General features: G+C 34.3%; 1 protein-coding gene and 1 long non-coding RNA gene across 3 annotated transcripts in view; one reads left to right on the plus strand and one right to left on the minus strand.

Moving 5' to 3' along the window:
- Window positions 1-457: 457 nt before the first annotated feature.
- Pip4p2 (phosphatidylinositol-4,5-bisphosphate 4-phosphatase 2) overlaps window positions 458-21,536 on the minus strand; it is a 47,585-nt gene continuing 26,506 nt past the window's right edge. Inside the window, exons 3-7 of one of the 2 annotated variants that reach the window (XM_076836060.1) lie at window positions 19,554-19,591; window positions 18,125-18,248; window positions 12,289-12,341; window positions 1,659-1,749; window positions 458-793 (exon numbers count right to left, since the gene is read on the minus strand). In XM_076836060.1, the coding sequence (XP_076692175.1) occupies window positions 650-793; window positions 1,659-1,749; window positions 12,289-12,341; window positions 18,125-18,248; window positions 19,554-19,591 (450 nt within the window). In that variant the 3' untranslated portion in view covers window positions 458-649. Of the gene's footprint in view, window positions 794-1,658; window positions 1,750-12,288; window positions 12,342-18,124; window positions 18,249-19,553; window positions 19,661-21,536 lie in introns of both variants that reach the window. The other variant, XM_076836059.1, reaches the window with a different exon arrangement.
- On the plus strand, window positions 18,144-20,197 carry LOC143382144 (uncharacterized). Its single transcript, XR_013088935.1, has 3 exons — window positions 18,144-18,265; window positions 18,754-18,821; window positions 20,003-20,197. It is a non-coding gene; the product is annotated as an uncharacterized LOC143382144 (long non-coding RNA).

A 21,536-nucleotide genomic window follows, 5' to 3' on the forward strand; every position in this document is an offset into this window, starting at 1 on the left:
TGAACAAATAAATATTTTCATTCTTGTATTTTAAATTACTACCAAAATATTATATCTTTCTACAAACAACAAAAAACAAACATACGGTTATCTAGAAATGTTTCTCTGACAACAATGTCAAGTTTTTGAAAGTACACTCAAATGTTTTTCCTGAATAAGGTCACTATAATCTTAGGTTAAAATTACTGTAAGCAGTTCAAGCAAAAATGCATATTGCTTTGATTTTAAAGCAAGCGATTTTGATACTGTTTAATGAAAATGTAAGTATAAATATGAAACAATTGTAAAAACATTTATAAACACTTCTTGGAAATACAGATCAGCAATTAATGGAATAACAGATTTGAACATAAGATAGAGTGATGTTATGTTATATTTGGTAACATCCAAAAATATCTTTAATTGATTTAAAAGAACATAAAACACAGCTTTGTTATTCTGAATTTGAAAACCTAGCAGCAAAACAAACTATTTGCATAAAATGCAGTGCAATAAGCATTTATTTACTCATAAAAGACTCCCAAAGTCTTGAAACTATTACACATAAACTAGAACGGAATCTGTTAAGATAAATGATTTAAAGATGTCCAGAATAGCTTATCAAGAACTGCTAGACCCTCTCACCCGCATCATTGAATCCTAAGCAAGCTTATGCAAAACTGTGTTCTGGATAACTGACTCTTATGGCTCCCCAATAACAAGCTCGGATAAGGCAAATCAGACCTAGAAGATAAGCAATTGCCCAAGAAACATAGGTTGCATGAAATCGTCTTGCAAAGTCTTGGGTGCCAACCTAAAACAAAAAGCAATATAAAAACAAAAGATTAGAAACTTTAAGAAAATATCTGCTTACCCTGCATCAGCTTATGTGTGATTCGTATGAAATACATCCCCAAACTGAAGCCATAAATTCTCTATAAAACTCAAGGTATATCTGTTGACTATAACTGACAAACCATACTGCAACTTATATTAACTATAAATTTTATGAAGTAAACAAACACACCAAAATATGTTCTCTATAAGGTTTTCAATCTATGTGACTCTTTACTATCATGTGACACAATAGGACATTGCCAATAATATGGGATAGTATACTAACTGAGGAACATAGGAGCACGGAAAGCAAATGACAACAAAACAGATCAGTTCCTCTTCTCCTGGCATAATCCCCATGCCAACTGTTTCATTTTAGTGTCCTCTAAAAAGAAGCCATCCTCATATTGGAAATCAATCTCTGCTTGATATGGATTAAGAGAAAAATGATTTTTCAGACCTCCATAGCAGAATGATTGTTGCTTTCAATATAAGATACTCCATGCCCATGCAAAGTTGATTCTGCCACTGAATAAAAACAAATGGGCTTTTGTTAATGGATGGCAAATCTCCCAATGTTAGGGACTTTCATAGGGGGCCAAAGACATCTTTTTACCTGGATGGGAGAACTTCATTAAAAACTGGTCCATGGAAAAACCAAACCAAAACAAAACACCAAGTCCATGGATGGGGTTTCTGATTGCCCATAGTTCCTCAGAAGTTTCTGGGCCTGGCATGCCAGGGAGGCAGCATTCTCAGAGGTCACTGAAGGTTGTCCCAAGCCTCACCATTGGTTAATGTTGATAAACTTAAGAGAATTCTAACAACAAAACAGTACTCACAGTTAATCCAACTCCAATGAAAATACATATCATTCCAATGGTAATATATGCACAGCAGCGTCTTCGTGGAAGTGCACTACCCACAGAGGAGCTGCACATTCATAACAAAAGAGAACATTAAGTATTTACATAAAGATTTTTCTTTCAGCTTTTTGAGTTCTTATCTACGGCTTTAGTAACATAAGATTTTATTCATTTCTTCAACTTAATAGATAACATTCATGAAAATGTCATTTTCAATGAGTGACAAAAATCATAAAAATGCATTTGTGAAATTATTGTGCCTTTAAACAAATTCAAGCATTGGTCATTGACAATATCCAACACTGTGACCCCTGATGACATTCCAAAATAGTGTTGCAAACAATCTCTTCAGGAACAGAAAAGCAGTACCATCTTATAAATAGTGTTTGATTTTTTGAAATATAGTTGTAACACTTTGTTTAGTGTAGAAAAAAAAGACAAAAGAATTAAAAAGGAAAATTACCTATAGTCTCACCACCACAATATAGTCAAACAACAATCTGGGATATTTTCCTCCTGCCATTGTTTTTACTTATCATTATATAGCAAAAGCATTTTCCTATGTCATTAGGTATTCTCAAACTCTAATTCTGATAACTGAACAATTAACCTATTCCCTATAAGTACATACTTAAAGCATTTTCATTATTATAAATTATGCCAGCTAAGCTTTATTTAAAATAATTGTGTTTATTATTTCCTCATTTTCCTAATTTTTTTTTTTTTTTTTAGAATTAGGGTGAGAAAGATGAAAGAACTAAACTTTTAAAATATTCTGCCAAAAAGCCAGTAGGAAATTCATAAAAGTATATACTGCAATTGTACTCCTCAATTGAAATTCCAATGCAATAGTATTTAGCTCTCTCACTCTTCTAATATTTGTAATTTACAAAATGATACAAGTATAGCATAGATCAAATAACCAAATTAGCACTTTTTCCTCTAAATATACATACATCTAATAACACAATTTACCAGGCATTGTTAGTGAAAGACATAATGAAGTATGGTCTTATCCAATCTACTGTAATCTCTCAAGGAATGTCAATTGAAAAAGTGGAATACAGAAATGTATCATTCACTAGACATAATTTAGAAATATCCTATTCCAAAGAGGTTAATCTTGTCTAACAAAGCCATTTCCTTTAATATCTAAATCTTTTAAAATCAGTGAAATCTGCTGCAAATATAGATCATATATTTTCCTGAATATTTGAACCCAAACATAAACATCTGGATGACCTAGTGGTCATCATTCATTACCATGTTGCAGATTGCTATCTAGAGTTAAGAGGGCATGCAGAATTCACTGCCTTTATGTTATATTTAGCCTCAGATTGCTTTTGGTTTCAATTCCTATTCATCCATTTAGTGGTTTCTCCAGCCTTACGCCTTACAGCTGGTGGTTGTTTCTCATTACCATCTATGTACCTGACTCTGGCAGTCTAATCTACCGTGCATCAAAAACCACCTAAACTTTTTAGAATTATGTCTGGAAAAATCAAAGATTCTAAATGAATATTAGAGCATCTTTTCTGTGGACCAAGAGAATAAACTGAGTAGACCAATTTCAGTGTGTGAATTCTGCTTAGAAAACCTGTGCCCTATTTTTCATCACTCCATCACTACTTCTGAAGTCTTCATTATGGTTTGGATGTGAAGTGTTCCCTCAAAGCTCCTGCTAATGCAAGAATATTTGAAGGTTAAATGATCAGATTATGAGCTTTGTAACCAGGAAGTGGGTCACTAAGGTGTGATGTGAAAGGGATTGATCTCTCTCTCTCTCTCTCTCTCTCACACACACACACACCTTCCTGACCATGAGCTGAGCAACTTTTCTCCAGTGGGCCCTTCCCCAAGCTGTCTCAGCTTGAATCCAGAGCAATGCAGATGGCCATGTATGAACTAAGAACTCTGAAACCATGAGCCCCCAACACGTTTTCTCTCCTCTAAGTTGTTCTTGTTGGGTGTGAAACATTAACTAAAACAGTCTACCATAAAATAATCTATTCCCATTCCACAACCAAAATGCTATCTCACCCCAGAGATGGGGCTATGACCAACAAACACTATGGCCTGAATAACAGATCTCTTAACATTTAATACACATGTAGTATCTGTATGCAATATACAGAATTGTTGTGTGGGTAAAATTTTGTATGTGTGTTGAACTGTATGCATCTGTGATTTGTCCTTTTTATAAGTGTCTCTATATAAGACTTTCGTATTGGCATATGAAAGTGTAGTTCATTCATTTCCACAACTATCTTCATTTTATGAATATCATGTAGTTTAATCATTCTCCCTATTGATACATATATTCAGGATTTTTTTCTTAATATTTTGTTAATGTAACCATGTTGCTTTATAAATAGTTTTTAAAATATTTTTAGACAAGGTCTTTAAGTTTCTGAGGCTGGCCTTAAAGTTGTTATCCTCTTGTCTCAGCCTCTCAAGTCACTGGGATTACAGGTATCTGCCATCATACCCGGTGACCGTGCTAATTTGAATACTCTTTGATATTTCTTCACTTTATATCTGCAGGCACTTCTCAAACATATACCTAGGAATAGATTTCTGGGTTGTATCATAGCATATCTTTAATAAATACCAAATCCCCAGAAAAAGTATGTGAGTGATACCATTGCACCACACAAATTCCCATGGACACTTAAACACTCATTTTTTTAAATTTCATGGATAAAAATGACATTTTATTGTGACTTTAGTAACCCTTGTTTTTTACCAAGGTTAACTATGTTTTCAAATGCTAGCTGACTATTCCTTTTTTTTTCACTGTTACTTGCTTATTTATATCTATGACTCCTTGATTTGTGTTGCCTTTTGCTTACTGATTCATAGAGGACATTTGTATAATCTGGATAGTATCCAAGGCAGCCTGTGTATATTGGATATATCTTTTCATATACTGTTTTTTAAAATTCACTTTAATTACATCTTTTGATGAAGGTTTTATTTTAAAAAAATCAACATAATGTAAGGTAATTAAAATATATTCAAAATTACTAATCTTTTCCTTTAAGGTTTTTGACTTTTTATGCCTTATCAAGCAAATTCTTTCCTACATCTGTCATAAAGAAAAGTTTCTGTCTTTTAAAAGTATTAAAATTTTGCTTTATGTATTTGTCTTCATCCACAATAACATAGTCCTTATAACTCCTAGTGTTAATTTTACACATTTTGAAGGCTTAGTATTTGGTGTGCTCAAGTTCAGATTTTATCTTTCACAATATTCCATCCTTTTATTTTCATCTTATATTCTCATATTTTTATGTGTTTTTTCTTCAAATTTCATATAGGTCTTTTAAATCTAGTCTGTTAATTTCTAGTAAATTTTACTGGCAAGATTAGTCTGATGTATGGAGTATTTCTGTCATCTTATTTTGCTTTTGATTCTTTCTGTATTTCCTGTGCTCTTCCACTTTTTTGTTTTTCAGACATTTTTTGGATTAACTATTATTCTTCTATTTCACTTTCCACTTACTACTTTGAAAGTAAGTTTTAAAATTTTATTCATTTAAGTTGCACTTAAAATTTTAACAGTCACATCTTTTAAAAACTAAAACCATCTAGTAGGTACCTTTATAGTAAATATAAAGATCTTAGAAAGCATGACTTGAAACAGTCCAATCCCAACTTGCATATTATTATTATCCAATATTTAAGTTCTATTGTGTACTTTTCTCCAAATTTGTTAGTATTGATATTTTATGTTGTTTTTGCTATTTTATACAATAATGTTCCCAGTAAATATTTATAATTTTCTGGTTTTCCTCCTCTTCTGCATTGCAGAAATTTCTTCTGGAATATTTTTCCACTTTCTCTTGTTCAACTTTTAGAAGATTTTTTTTTTTAAGTGATATATCAAGATGCTATATTTTCTGAGTGTCTTTTTTGGTTGGTTGATTTTGCATTTAGAAAGATCTTTATTTTAGCTGGGCACAGTGGTACACGCCTGTAATCCCAGTGGCTGGGAAGGCTGAGAGGAGAATTGTGAGTTCAAAGCCAGCCTCAGCACTGGCAAGGAACTTAGTGACTCAGTGAGACCCTGTCTATAAATAATATGCAAAATAGGACTAGTGTCCCTAGTACCCCTGCCAAAAAAAAAAAAAAAAAAAAAAGATCTTTATTTTACCTTCATTATTCTGTGTGGCTTAGATAGGTCTATAATCCAGTTCAACATATACTTTCTCAGTATTTTTAACTTGTTCTCTGGCTTCCATTTTTGTTGTTGAGGTGTTTGCTGATATAAGTTTTCATCTCTCCTTTTGTGGTGAATTTTTTTTTCCTGCCCTACTCTTTTCTTGAGAAATACTGGGAGGGGGAAGTGTTCCAATCCCTCCACCTTCTGTGAGCCCAAGGCCACCTCTCTCATTTTTACTGGAACACCAAAACCTTCCACATAATCCTAGTTATCATTTCATCTTCACTCTGGGGCCTGGAATCTTAGCTCTCATATCAGCTAAACTATGCATCTTGATGTTTGTCATAATTAATTGTTTTTTTCATATTATTGGATGTGAAAGGCAAAAGCATATACAAAATGCAGACAGTGAATTTCCAAGAGGAAAGGTCATTCAAGACTCTCAAACATCCAATGATTCGCTCTTCCAAATTACTTATCTTCCCATTCACGAAAACAGCCTACTGAACTCTAGGATTATGAGGGATCCCTGGAAAATGCTAGTGTGGCTAGGCAGTAAAATTTATAAGGAAAAAGGTACCATATTCTCCTTGTATTCAGATGTGAAAACCAAGGAGGCTCCATTAGGTGGGTGCTATGGTTTGCACACAGTTTATCCCTCAGAAACTAATGTTACATTTCAATCTCCCTGGTGTGGTAGAAAGAAGGAAGGTATAAAGTTAATTTGAATGGTGTGCAGAGTCAGGGCCTTTGGGAGGCAATCAGGTCTAGACAGCGTCATCATAGTGGAACCCTACAATAGAATGGTAGCTTTATGAAGAGTGGGAGAAGGATGGGGTGCACCTTGGTGGTAGAGTGCTTTCCTAGCATGTGCAGGGTCCTGCATTCAATCTCCAGTACCAAAATAAATAAATAATAAGAGGCAGAAAAGACAGAAAGGTCAGTGAGACCTCTCTGTCCCTTGTTGTGTGATATTCTACATTGCCTCAGAGTTCTAACAGAAAGAGGGCCATCCCAACATGCAGACTCTTGACCTTGGATCACATCTGTGAGCTAAAGTTTATTTATAAAAACCAAAGTCTCAAGTATTTTGTCATAGTAATGTAAAACAGACTAATACAGTAAGGTTTAAGGACAGAGCAAAGTGTGAATAGATGGAGGAGTAATGCTAATAGTAGCACTGTTCAGGAATGAAAACAAATTGTTCATGTAACAAGTAGTAGAATAACTTTTCAGCCAGAGGAGGTTTCTTAGCTGAACAGTAGAGGCAAGGGATATTTCAGCTAATTGGTGAAGTCACGTGAGATTTCTAGGTAGGTAGAGGTGAGGAAGGTACTAAGGGATTAGCCAGGCTGTCTCCAGCCTAGAAGGATGAGATTACAGGACAAGAGAAGGAAACTGTTTAATGTCTCCACAGAAGTAAAAAAAAAAAAAAATTGTTGAGATTGGGACACAGGGGTTGTGTATAAAGGTGGAACAAAACAAAGATACCACTAGGATAGTCAAGCAAAGTCCTAAACCTGGAGAGCTGAATATGTCTGAGTTTAATTTTGGACTTTATACAATACAGTTATCACACAACAGATAGAACATTTCTTCCAAAAAATAAGCTTTTTTTCTTGAAATAATTTATGTGCCATTAAATAGATAATCCTAAGATAACAATGAAAATATTGTATTCTTGGTTTATGCAGTATGCAACCTGCATAATTGTATGCCAGAGTCATCAACTTGGAAGCTGCTGAAAAATTTGGAGCTATATGACTATGCAGGTATTTGGGTGTCATTATTCTAATAATGGATTAAGAACTTTAAGAATGAAGGCCAAGAGATAATTTAGAAAAAGCATTGTGTTCGTCCTAGTGAGAGATGCCGAATGCATGAACTAAAGTAGGAATGGCAAGAATAAGAGGACAAAAGTAAATGTCAAGGGACAGAATTGGTAGGACATTATCATTTGGATATAGGCAATGAAGAAAAGATACACCTAAATTTCTTGTGTGGTCATCTAGTAGATAGGAAAATATGTATTAATATAACATATTCATCAATACCCAAGGAAGATGTTTTTGGAGAATAGGGTAGGGAAATTGTCCACCGTGTGTTTAAGATATCAGTGAGATATCGGGTTGAAATAAATACAGGCAAGAAAGTGAATAGAGATTGTATAGCTATATCTGAGTTCCAGAGAGAGATCTAGAATGATGTGATGGCATATAAGTGATTTAAGAACATGAGAAAATCCAGAAACAAGCTGATCAAGCTCCAAATTTGGAGAACAGCAGTATTTAACAATGTGGAAAAGAAAACCAGAACAACAAAGGAAATAAAAAAGAAGTGTTCTGAGAAGTGGAAAAACTAAGGAAAAAATGGTATCTGAAAACCAAGAAAGGAACAAATTTTAAGGGAAAAAAATAGCCAGGGACCTGCTGCTGGCCCCATCCTGATGCCTGATCTAGAAAGAACTTGGAAGGCAAGATTGGGCTAGCAACCCAGACCAATCCAGCTCGATGCTCCTAGTAGCTAACCACCACAGCCCACCTCATGATGAATGGTGACCAGCTGGTAAGGAAAAGACAAGCCAGACCTGCCAGAGGACAACCTGGCCTATAAGGAAAGACACTGATACTGGCAGTATTAAAACTTCCATCCTCAGGCCCTGACTAGCCACTGGCCCTGGACAGTTGAATAATAGTCAAGGCTTAGAGGGCAGAATTCTTAGAATCAGCCTGCCCCCAGTGTCAGGGGTCAGTCCACTCTACCCAGGACCATCAACAGGTACTCAAAGCAAGCAAGCAAGGTAAGGACTGAACTACTGGACCTTGCAACTGGGATGTGAATTTCCTCAGGGCAAATTCAGTGTCCTAGTGGCGTTTTGCTCCAGAGTGGGGACACAATCAAACAAAGGCAAAAGCCTTATAGAGAAGAAACTTACCTCTGTCTGAGAAGAGGAAATGAAGTGAGCACAGACAGAATTAGTTTTACAGGTAGGAGTGAGAAGCTGTGTGAGTCAAGGAGAACCCCATCGCAGAGCAGTAGGAGGCAACTCACCAGCAAGGACAGGGAGAGCAGAGGGACTAAGGGGAAGTTTAAGAGGAAGAGTAAAGGGCTGGGGATGTGGCTCAAGTGGTAGCGCGCTCGCCTGGCATGTGTGTGGCCCGGGTTCGATCCTCAGCACCACGTACAAACAAAGATGCTATGTCCGCCAAGTACTAAAAAATAAATATTAAAAAATTCTCTCTCTCACTCTTTCTTAAAAAAAAAAAAAAAGAGGAAGAGTAAATATCTAGAGCTAGCTGTTTGAGAAATGGTGCAGAGAGTTAATCAAGGACACTTATAAAAAGGAATCTAGAGCAAGGCATTAGCTAAAGTTAAAACTGTACTTTTATAAACACCTGATCATTACCAAATTTTTCAGTTTTCAGTTATCCTGGTAAAGAAAGGGATCATTGTTATCAACATAGATATTATGCAGAAAAGAAAAGAATATGAAAAGATAGATAGGACAAAGACTTAATCTAGCAAACCTAGAAGACTTTCAATATCTATGTTCAAAATGAATTTATCATCCTCAGCCAAACACATCTCTTCTAGATCCTGAATTCCCTATTTTAGTGGATGGCTCCCTAGCCTGTCTGAAATAAGGTCATCCTAGACTCCAGCTTCTTTCCCCTATGCCTTCACATTTAATCTGATCCATTCTGTTTCCTTAATAGCACACCTGCCACTTGACTCTGTGCATTTGCACAGCAGCTCCTTCTGCAGTGAACCATCTAGCCCTCCATTTTACATGATTCCCCCTCATCTTTTGTAACTTAGTTCATACATCACTCCCTCATGAAAGCCTTCCCTCACATCTCTTTTCCTCTCATCTTCAGAGAAGAGCATCCTGGCCATATCTCTTTGAAAACACTTAAAATACTTTACGGTAATTGTCTATTCTCCCACTTTGCCCATAAAGCTAAGTTCCTTGCCAGCAAGATTATGTCTTTCATTTTGAGCATCCAGTATCTAGCACAGAAATGTTTGTTGAATTAATGAATAATTCTAAATTATAGCACTAAAATACAAAATAAAAGACTAGCATTTGAGAGTAATAATTGTCTGCTGTTGGTCAAAATGGCAGGAGGCAATTCACAATGGAATACATCAATGATGTAAAAGAAATGGTGTTCAAGGAGAATTATCATGGATTAAAGCAACATTTCTGTGAGTCTTAGGTCTATTATGACATATGCATGTTTGTATTTAAGAATGCTAATGCTACCACTCCAGTGGATAGTGGCCACTATCTGCCCAATAAAAAGACAAATATCACCTTCATTAACAGCACCCCAGCCATTGTGTGAGGAAGAAGCAGTGATTAAAGAAATGTTTCTCCATCTCTGGAGCTTTGGGGCAAGCTTCCCCATGTCTTCACGAGACAGATAAATGACACAAGTTTCCAAGTAATGATTTAGGACCTCCTAGAACTCAAAAGTAATTTTAGGATATTTGTGTTAAAGAAATAAAATTCTGTCTCATATTCTTACTCCAACTGACCCATCCCTTTGTTATGAAGAAAAACACCAAAAAAGAAAAGAAATCCAAATATCAGCTATGAGTGTTCATGTGATAACAGCATCTATTCTCATACAAGTAATGACTGCCCTGAGTCCTCCCATGCTTAGCATGTGACTCTGAGGCCACAAACCTTCCTCTTAGAATGATATGTAAGCTGATTTATTCCATGTGAATTTCTAAGAAAGTTGCTCCCTAATTATTACAAATTCTTCTTTATATTAACAACACTGTCTTGTAATCAGAGCATCGAGACATTCAATACTTGTTTTTTTTTTTTTTACCAGCAAAATATTGCCATTGTGCTAAAATAATTAATGGAACAATTTCCTTGAATAACATCTTTAACCTCTCTTAACAGTTCCTCATCTGTAAAATGAGGATGAAAATCCCTGCATCCCGGGATGGCTATGAAGATTATAGCTAGTGTTTATGTGTACAAAAGCAACTACTGCCGTGCTTGGCCCAGACTCTGCTAATCACAAGAAGTCTCTACTTTCTATTTTCTATCATTTTTTTAATCCAATTTGATGTTTTTGGTGCAGATATCTGGATTTTGGTTTTGTTCATTTTTTGTGAAAATACAGACAATAAACAGAAATATGTATCATTCACATGTATATTCATATGTGTTGAGGGGAGTATAGGTTATGTCCCTCAAATATGAATTTTTCTGTGTACTTATTTGGGGTCATCTCCATGAACAGATTTCAACTGAACTCAATAAAGTTAATAATTTGAATGATTAATTTTACAAATGAAAAGGAAGTATCTGTTCTTTGAAAGCTAAAAATATGCTATATGGGGCTGGGGTTGTGGTTCAGTGGCAGAGCGCTTGCCTTGCACATGTGAGGCGCTGGGTTCGATCCTCAGCACCACATAAAAATGAATAAACAAAATAAAGATATTGCATCCATCTATAACTAAAAAATATTTTAAAATATGCTGTAAAGAAGACATTCTCTTAGGGCTATATTTAGTTGGAATCAGACCTAACAGATAAATGGAGGCATTTTATTACATATGCTCTATATTTCAGCCACTTAATTATATTTTTCTAGGAACCATTCTTAGGATTTCTCTATTCTCAAATTAGATAAGGTATTCATATATAAAAGGTAAGACAAAAAAATTATGATCCCTATATTCTCAATTTTTAAAATTGAATTTTCAAAGCATTCCAATTTAATTTCCCTTGCTTAAGCTATAATTCACACATATAAGTGGAGGATAATTTAATTGAAAATTCATGATCCAAATACAAGCTGTGCATAAAGGATTAACTTAGCAGGCCTGAGTCTGCTGTCCTTAGAAAGCCTTATGCTCAAGTTTGGCCCTTAACGGGCATCCAGGAACTTAAGATTTTGAGAGTTCCCACTATTCCCTGACTGACAAACTATGTGTAAATTGTTTTATAAATAAACAACATGGCTTATGCTGAACATCCACTTTCCTTCGGGTAGCTGGAATTTTGATGTGTAAGGCATTGGGTGTCTATGTGAGCTTCCTCAGTAGAGAAGATTTTGCATATGGGATAAAAATTCACCATTTTTTTTTGTTTGTTTTTTATATTGTAACTTACTAGGACATTTGAAAACCCTTACCAGGTAACTGTCAATTTATCAATTTTAGTTTCTTAGAAACCAATTTCTCTTTAGAGAATGATAATCAAGTATAAGCATTTTAATTTCAAAATGGCATATATTAATTAGTTTAAAAATAGCTTATCTTTAGTTTTGAAAACCATCAATATATTAAGCATGCACTTATTTTGTACCTTGACTTAAAAAATCAGACTCTACTTAAGTGACTTAAATTCCGAACTCCTTAAACTATTTTCAAGTACTTCCCAATAAGTATCTCCAAAGGTAGAAAACTTACATTTTTTTGCAGTGTGGGCATTTTGCCAGAGTGTTGAACCTCAGTTCCATCCACTGTAAAATAAATAAAGAGGGATTGAAAAAAAAAAAAATACAGCTGGAAACCATCCAATCTGATAAAATGCTTCTTTTAGTTTAAATGTCATCAGGGACGACAGCAGAAGCAATTGCCTTCTCATGGTTACATGAGTTTTTTCCTCCAACACTTCTCTCCTGCCCTCAAAATACAGTTTGGGATCTCCCTCTGAAACAGTTCCCATGACTTTTCCAAGGCTCTGACGCAATCTAGATTAGTTTTACAATGAAAACTGAATGTAATGAGGTAGTTAGGGTCATCTCCTTGCTCTTCACGTTTCAGTTCACTTCCAGGGTATTTCATAGACCTTCCAAGTTGTTTTTCCTTTAGTCTTGAAAATCAGACTAAAGGAAAAGAGTTAGATTTATTACTATAATGCAACTATTTATTCTAGTTATGTGAATAGCCACAAAATACATAAACCACACAAACGAGATACTGGCCAACTGAAACCAAAAAACTACTTCTCCTTTGTCATTGTTTGCACCATGCAACAAAAACACAGTACTTGTTGGTACACTTTTCTTATTTTCTTTCCTATAAATGTAGGTGATAGAATGTACTATCTTCTTCATAGGAATATTATTCAGATATTCAAAATGCCTTCCTGATAGTAGGTTAAAGTCTTTCAAAAAATGTGCAATGAAAATTTAAATCTTTGCCCCATAATATGGATTTTTAAAGTGATTTCCTAATGTGCTGTGGGTGTGGCTCACGGTGGAGCATAAGTTGAACATGTGCAAGGTCCTCAGTTCACTGTGCCGCACTCTATGTGACCCCCTCCATTCAAAAATGGCTTTTAACTTTCCACCTTGTTTATTTTTCTATATACCTTCTAGAAAAGGTAAGAATATTATTTCCTTTATAGTTTTAGGGGAATTTATTTAAGTACTTTAGTAGTTCATCATCAAACAACTTTTCCTCTATCAAAATTAATTTTACATAAGACTCTAGGTCATCAATTTTTCTTTCTAGAAGATTCAAATTGTAGGCAGTGAGATTTCAAGAACTTATTCATATTTAAATGTTTTCCACACAATATAATTTTCAGAAAATATGTAAAACATGCTTTTTTCTAACAAATTTGGGTTTCTTGGACTCCTTTTCTTCATCATTATGTCAAATATCATGAAATTTAGTGAACTTTGATAATTTCTCTGTCACAATAGGAACATAGAGTCTTAAGACAGGGAAACTAGAAATAAAAATTCACATGACTGTTCACTTTTTTAACTTTCATTTATTTTTCAAGATTACTGTTTTTCAACATCTGAGAATATCAACCGAAGGCAACATCATCTTTGAAACAACAGCAAAACTTCCTCTCATTTACTTATATTTTGTAACAACTTGAATTATTTTGAAGTTACTTTTATCAGTAAAAGTTCCAGAAGTAATGTGCTGAACAGATTTTTACAGAAATCGGAACAGAACATTCGGTAGTAGAAGGATATAGAAATATTAAGTGCTCTTTTATATTTCCGTACGTTTAGCATAGTTGCTGAATTTGTAATGTCCTTTTAGATATAAACTATAAGTAACAAATTTCAGTTTTTCATAGTTAAAAGAAGCAAAAAGGATTGAAGAGGCATCTGCAAAACCCTGGGTCAAGAGTAACTCAGAATCCACACATTAGATTTTATTGTTATCTACAAGTACTCCCTTAAATGTCGAAAACTAAGAACAGAAAGGCATTTATTATTAAAAATGATTTTGTCATAATCTACTCAACTCAATTCAAATAACTGCTTTTGAAAAGAAGTTGACTTATGACTGTTCCTCTATTTAAAACATTGTTTCTTACACTTAGAATTTTGTTGCCAAAACTTGCAGTTTCAATAAACAAACAAAACTCATTTCTGTCAAGAAAGATCAAGAGCAACTTCCCTCAATCACAATCATTTCTAGAAGTCTTCCCATATTTTACTTATTTCTAAAAACCAATGTATTTAATAGACAAACTTAATTTCCTAATATATATTTATTTAAACTTATCTTAGAAGGCTCAAATATATATATATATATAACCTAAAATTAATAATTCAATAGTACCCTACTGGAATATATTTTTAATGGATATATAACAGACAATGGTTAACATTGACTCTGAAATATATGTACATTAAAGTTATTGTCTTGCTGGGTATGGTGGTGCACACCATAATCCCAGCAGCTCAGGAGGCTGAGGCAGAAGGATCAATAGTTCAAAGCCAGCCTCAGCAAAAGCGATCTGCTAAGCAACTCAGTGAGACCCTATCTCTAAATAAAATACAAAATAGAGCTGGGGAAGTGGCTCAGTGGTTGAGTGTCCCTGAGTTCAAACCATGATAACCCCACCCCCTGTTACTTCTCTTGGCTCCTAGAATGCTGTCCCCTGGACTATCTATCTATCACAATATATTAGAGGATCCTTCCCCAGAGAAATTCACCCCCACTCCAAAAAAAAAAAAAACAACCCCAAACTGTACTCTTCATTCCAGCCAGACTGTGCAATAAATTGTATGAACAGTGCAAAGTCCTTGTCAATTTAACTTTAGCTTTATAATATTGATATATTAAAAGATTATAGGCTAAATAAAAGACAAAATAGGGCTGAGGATGTGGCTTAGGGGTCGGCCCTCGAGATCAATCCCTGGTGCCAAATAAATAAATAAATATAGGCTAATAGAAGAATGCTGTTGAAAACACAGCACATGATATTATTTTATTTTAATACATAGGACAATTCTTTTTGATGTCTCAGTATTTCAGAAATAGAATCCAATCAGTGACTTACTCTTAAATATAAGTAAAATATGATTAAGACTTCTATCATAAAAGGAAAACAAGTAGAAAAAATGAAAAGAAAACAGAGACAAGAATATGCAAAACTAATGCCTCAGAAAAATACAATTAATATTTTCTAAAAAAAAATGCCATAAAGAAGAGAATTCTACAAAAAAAGGAGAAAAACAGAAAGGGATCAGAGAACAAGGCTTTTCAAAATTAAAAATTAAGTTAGATCATCTAAAATTAAAAGCTTTTATTAAGTTTAGAAAAACTGAAGAATTTTAAATAATATTGAAGAATTTTTCTAGTAAATTATCTAAGGAGTTCTAGAAAAGGAACAAATAAAATGGAGTGGGCTATATAAGGCCTACTGAGGAGCCAAAAGACTCTCACTAAAGTACATCCTCATGGAATTTTGGGACAGTGAAGAAAATGAAAGAAGAGAACAGAAAATAAGAGGAAAAAAAAACAGAAAGAAATAGGTGATATAGAAAATATCAGGAGTCATAATACAGCCAATTTTCTCTTGAACAGTGGCATAAAACCTTCAACTTTCTGAGAGGAGAAATTGGCAACCTTGAATTCTACATCTGGAAGAACCACAAAGGGAATGTGACATCAGATCAAAAACCATCTAAGAAATAAAAGGGTTAAAATTCATTTCTCTTCTCCTTCTTTTCTCAGAAAGTAAAGAGAGACTATGCTCCACCACAATGAAGGAATAAGCCAAGAACAATCAGGACAGTGTGGGATCTAAACCAGAAAGGAGAAAGAGGAATTTTCAGGATGATGGTGAAGAATGACAGCTTAGTAGCAGGAAGCCTAAATAAAAGATTGCCTGACCCATTGGCCTATGTTAATGGGAAGTATATAGTTTAATAAAAGAATATGGGAAGAACTAATGATTTATATATAAAAAATTAAACAAATCCAAAGGGGAGGTTGCTGTAGGTATTCTGACAGTGGAAATGTACAGGGAAGCATTCCCCTGGTGAGCAAACTATGGGGGATGGGGGGTTGGGGGGTGTTACTGGTGCCCTGTTTCCCACACTTGGAATACCCAGCAGTTTCCCATTGAAGCTATTAAGGTAACTATGCAGGTGCACTCTCTAGTTTCTATGGTGACGTCCTTGGAGAAAAAGGCTCTGTGTTTGTATTAACCTGGACATTATCTCAGTTAGCTAGCACTCAGGGTTAAAGGAATACTAGTTAGAATGTAGTTATAGAATGTAGTTATGGTATCGATAAGCTACGTACCTTTTGAGAAAAATAAACGCAACTGCTGGGAGGAGCAGCCACTTCTCTTCTGCATTGTCTGTGTGTGTGTGTGTGTGTGTGTGTGTGTTTGTGTGTGTGTTTGTGTGTGTGTGTGTGTTGTGTTTGTGTATGTGCGTGCGCTTTTGTTTGCTTCTTTATAGGTTTCATTACAGGTTACAGTTATCTATAAATCCAAGAAAATGTTTATAGAGCCATATGAGAAAAATGTACCATATTACTTGACTAGGCTGTGAATGTAATTTACCTAATCATAAAAAAGCAAACACTAAGTAATATTATAACTTGACTGGGAATATGGAAACAGGTAAAGAAAGAAGAATGGGAGGGTGGTATGAGGGCTAAATTCTACAACTTTACCTGTCTACATAATGTCTAAAATGGCTTAATCAAAAAGAAAAAGGATGCTCAAACAATGCAAACACATGGAAATATTAGCAGAAAAGCTGGAAGAGTTGAAAGTACCTGGGGGATGAAAACTAGAGGTCAGCCAGATTAGGAGGCTGCAGTCCGATGTGACATTTAGAATTGTGCATATGAATTACCTTAATAAAAGCAAAAATTTGAAGAAGAAAAAAAAAAACAAATCACCCACTCTTTTCTCAACTCACTCATTCCTTAATGACAGCAGGTCTTTTATTTTTTTTTATTGGTTGTTCAAAACATTACAATGCTCTTGACATATCATATTTCATACATTTGATTCAAGTGGGTTATGAACTCCCATTTTTACCTCATATACAGATTGCAGATTCACATTGGTTACACATCCACGTTTATACATACTGCCATACTAGTGTCTGTTGTATTTTGCTGCCATCTTGTTTATACCCTGGAAGGGACCTTTAATACTGAGGTTCTATTTTGTCTCCAATAAAGACTGGACAACAAAAGAAAACCTGTTCTTTTTCTTCCTGATAGGTAGGTCACTATGAAGTTAACTTTTTTAACATCAAACTTTGAGTTGAAATTAGAAGTAGTAAAACAATAAATTTCAATAACTGTGGCTCATATCAAATTACTTATATTTTCTTATTTTTTATCCAAAAAATCACTAGCAGAATTCATATCTATAATTTACAATGAGATAATTATCCATTTTAATCTTTTTGTCAAGCTAGACAAAACTTGACCAAAATCTGTAGTGCTAATTGCTTAATTTTCCTGAGATGTCAATTTATCATTTGTAAAATTGCGGCAAGATTACTATCTTATAGAAATCCTTTATGGGTACCAAAGTTAATTTTTAAAATTTGATAAATTATAAGAACTGTTCTTGAATCTAGAAGCTATGAAGCAGAGCTACTGCATGAGATTGTGCACTCTGTGTTCTGCCAAGTAGGTGGAAGGAGAGCTAAGATTCTTTTACTCACCATGTCAAAATAATCACAGATTTAAAAAACAAAACAAAACAAAACAAAAAGATACCATAGAGCTAAACCTGGATAGGGCACTATTTTTCTTATTGACTTATCCAGAGAAGCCCCTCTTCTTTTGCAATTAGACCAATCAGAGGATGGATCTTTTGTCTAATTCACAAAAGATGCTGTATATCCTAGCTGTGCCTTTGACCATCTTTCTAAATAAGGCTCTTTTTTATTTTGATCAATTTGCTCATGGGCAAACAAACTCTAAGACTATGAGCAGTTGTGAAATCTATAAGATCATGACTCCCTTTTACAGATTAATGCCCTCTGACGAATGTCCAATTACTTACCAGGAATGTGTTTCCACAGTGTCCACACACCACCCTGGTTCCTTCTGGTTGGATTGGCAATGCGGGCTGAGCTGGCTGCTCTTCAGAAATAAGCATTACTGGGCCAAGATTAATTATGCGTCTACTGTGGAATAAAAAAAGGTAAGTAAGTATTTCATTATCCTATAAATGGGCTAAGAGTTTAATCTACAATATACAGCCAAAAATATGGAATATTATCAGTGAAAATATACTTGTTTTGTAAATTAATGTCCAGTTTTAGAGCCAAAACCACAGAAAGTAGCAATAGTCACAAAAGTTTAAAAAAAAAAAGTCTTTTTATGCTTGGAATAGAAACAATGTTATTGCACAGATTCATTGATTAATGATCTTGGGAACAATTTAACTGCCATTTCCAAGATTTTGTAAGTTTAAATCAGAGTACAGTTCTTATTCTAGAAGACAAATTAAGTTTTGTAGAAGACTGAGTAAGTTATATTCTACATCAACAAAAATGTGTATGTCGTAAAAGTATCGAAGTGCTAAGTTACAACTAAACTTCCCTGAGCAATCCAGTATTCTTTGATGCCTGTTTAATCAGAGATGGAAAGAAAGCAAAATGAGAGCCACGTTTCCTTTCTATTTTTCAGACTGTCATCAGATGGGCCTGTAATGATTCATGCAATGATCAAAAAATCAGAAATCACAGAAAAAACAGGTTAAAGTCTCTCTGTGTGTGTGTATGTGCATGTGTGTGTGTGTGTGTTTGTGTGTGTGTGTATACCTATGTCTATATCTATATCTGTATCTAAGCATATCCATAATGGCATTTGGCAAAAGCAAATATTCCAGAATTTATTATATATATTGTGCTCAGCAGAAAGTAATGTAGCATACAATGAGATATATATAATAACAACCAATACATTTCTGGGGGGGTGGGGATGTGGCTCAAGTGGTAGCGCGCTCGCCTGGCATGCGTGCGGCCCAGGTTCGATTCTCAGCACCACATACAAACAAAGATGTTGTGTCCGCCAATAACTAAAAAATAAATATTAAAAAAAAATTCTCTCTCTCTCTCTCTCTCACTCTCTCTTTAAAAAAAAAAATACATTTCTGGGTTAAAATTAACCACATCAAAGGTAAACCAACTGGTTCTTTTTAAATAGGTTCAATGAGCCATTGGTTTGTTATAGTGCATTAAGTACTTGCATACAAAGAAATCATTCATTGCTCACTCAAAAATATTATATCCTACAAATACCTATGACCATGAAGTTCTAAGCATGTCATTTCATTAACAAAAAGCAAACAACAACAACAACAAAATACTAATCTAGATGCTATAATCAGTTTAAGGGCAAATACTGTCTAGAACACAGCCTGGCATATAATGAGCCTTTAATAAATAGTTGTTGAATGAACAAACGAATGAATCTTTATCTCTTACCAGTTGGGTCTCGGACATCCTATTCGCCGAGATGTGTCCTTACAAATGAGGAGACAATTACAAGGGCATCTAACATATTTCTTCCCTGTCGGGGGGTTTTTGATTGGCTACATAAGGGGAGAAAATGCAAACACAGCAAATTAACCAAGATACAGATTGTCAAAGCTTGTTTGTGTTTAATAAGGAAATGATTCCTTTAAAACTAAAGCTCCCCAAAGTGCTACCAAAGTACCAAAGAAAAGGTGCACTGCAAGTGGTTCAAATAGCACACATGTTGGCAAGCACTCTATGATATTTTGGGAGCTGGTAGAGATTAATTTTTAAGGGAATATTTCAAAATGAGTTTGTACTGACTTTTTAATATACGAGGAATATTTATCACACACCAAGAGTTGTTTTCCCTTTAAATTTCACAAGACAAGGTTATCTCTCTTTCTCTCTCTGACCAGGTGCAAGTATTCATAGAAGATTCCTGCCCCTGTCCAGGAAAAGCAAGCTCAGTAAGAACAACGGGAAAAGTGGACTTCAGAACACATTTGAACTTTTCTCAAACTTCATTCAATAGAATATAAATGATTAATTTTATGACATAACTTTTTTAAAAATCTTGTAATTGCTCTTAATACTAGCATTTAAAAAAAACTTTGGAGTAAACTTAAAAATGATAATAAATAACATCAAAGGAAATATCATTTGCAATAACTTAAGCTTGTTGAACTAAATAATCTATGAACGGAACAGAACATCACTCCTGTAACATTCCTGCCAAAAAAGTATAACTTGAAGCTAATCATGTGGAAACATCAGACAAACCCAAAACTGAGAGACATTCTACAAAATATCTTGCCTGTAATGTTAAAAAAATAAAAGATGAAGAAAGAACAAGTTTCAGATAAAAGGAGAGTAAAGAGATATGACAACCTAATACAACAAGCGATTCTGGTTTGATTCCTGGAGTAGAATATTTTTTTTTTTCCTCCATTGAGGACTAACAAGACAATCAGGAAAACATGAATTAGGTCAAAAGATTAGATAATATATTGTATCTATATTAATTTCTTACATTTGATTATTTTTATGTGATTATTTAAATGAATTCCCTTGGTTTTAGAAAATCTAGACTAGAAAAAATTACTTAGGAAAAGCTAATGTAATATAATGCTAATATTTGGGGAGTTTATAATTAAGAGACACATGGGAATTGATCATCTACCTACAGATGGCTCCTGAATTTCAAGAGTTCTACTTAATAATTTTTCAGTGATATGAAAGTGATGTGCATTGGGTAGAAATCATATTTAGAGATTTGAATTTTGATCTTTTTCTGGGCTAGAGATATGTAGCATGATATTTCAAGATGCTGGGCAGAGGCAATGAACTGCAGCTCCCAATCAGTCAGGCAATCTCAAAGAGAAACAATCTACATTGTACAGTGGACTGTTCAGCTGACCTGGGATGTTTGGTAGGGTAGGTATATTAATACATTTTCAATTGACCGTATGTTCAATTTACAAAGGGCTAACTAGTACAAAATCCCATTCGAAGTTGAGGTTATATTCAGTATTATTACAAAAATAATACATACTATCATTTTTAATTATTTAAACTTTTTTATGTGTAATATTTTTAAAAAAGATGTAAAAATTTTAAAGTAAATAACCTTGATAAAAATATATGAAAGTTAATAAGCCATCTGTGATTTACTAAAGTGTAGATGTAGATAACTAACTCCAAATATCTCAAATTCACAAACATCCAGAATGTATACCTATAATTTCTGAAGTATTGAGAAAAAATAGAATAGAAGAATTAATTTGTGTATATCCAAAATTTGCCATTAAGAAACTGCTTGACAAAGGACAGGATTTTTTTAAAATATCTTCTTCCTATCTCACTTCTAGACCTCAATTCCTTCACTCATGACACCAAGTAACTGAACTAGAAGATTTCAAGCACTAGTGCTCAGTGCTAGCCTATGCCATG

Source organism: Callospermophilus lateralis, chromosome 16, assembly GCF_048772815.1.
Source record: "Callospermophilus lateralis isolate mCalLat2 chromosome 16, mCalLat2.hap1, whole genome shotgun sequence".
Taxonomy (NCBI): domain Eukaryota; kingdom Metazoa; phylum Chordata; class Mammalia; order Rodentia; family Sciuridae; genus Callospermophilus; species Callospermophilus lateralis.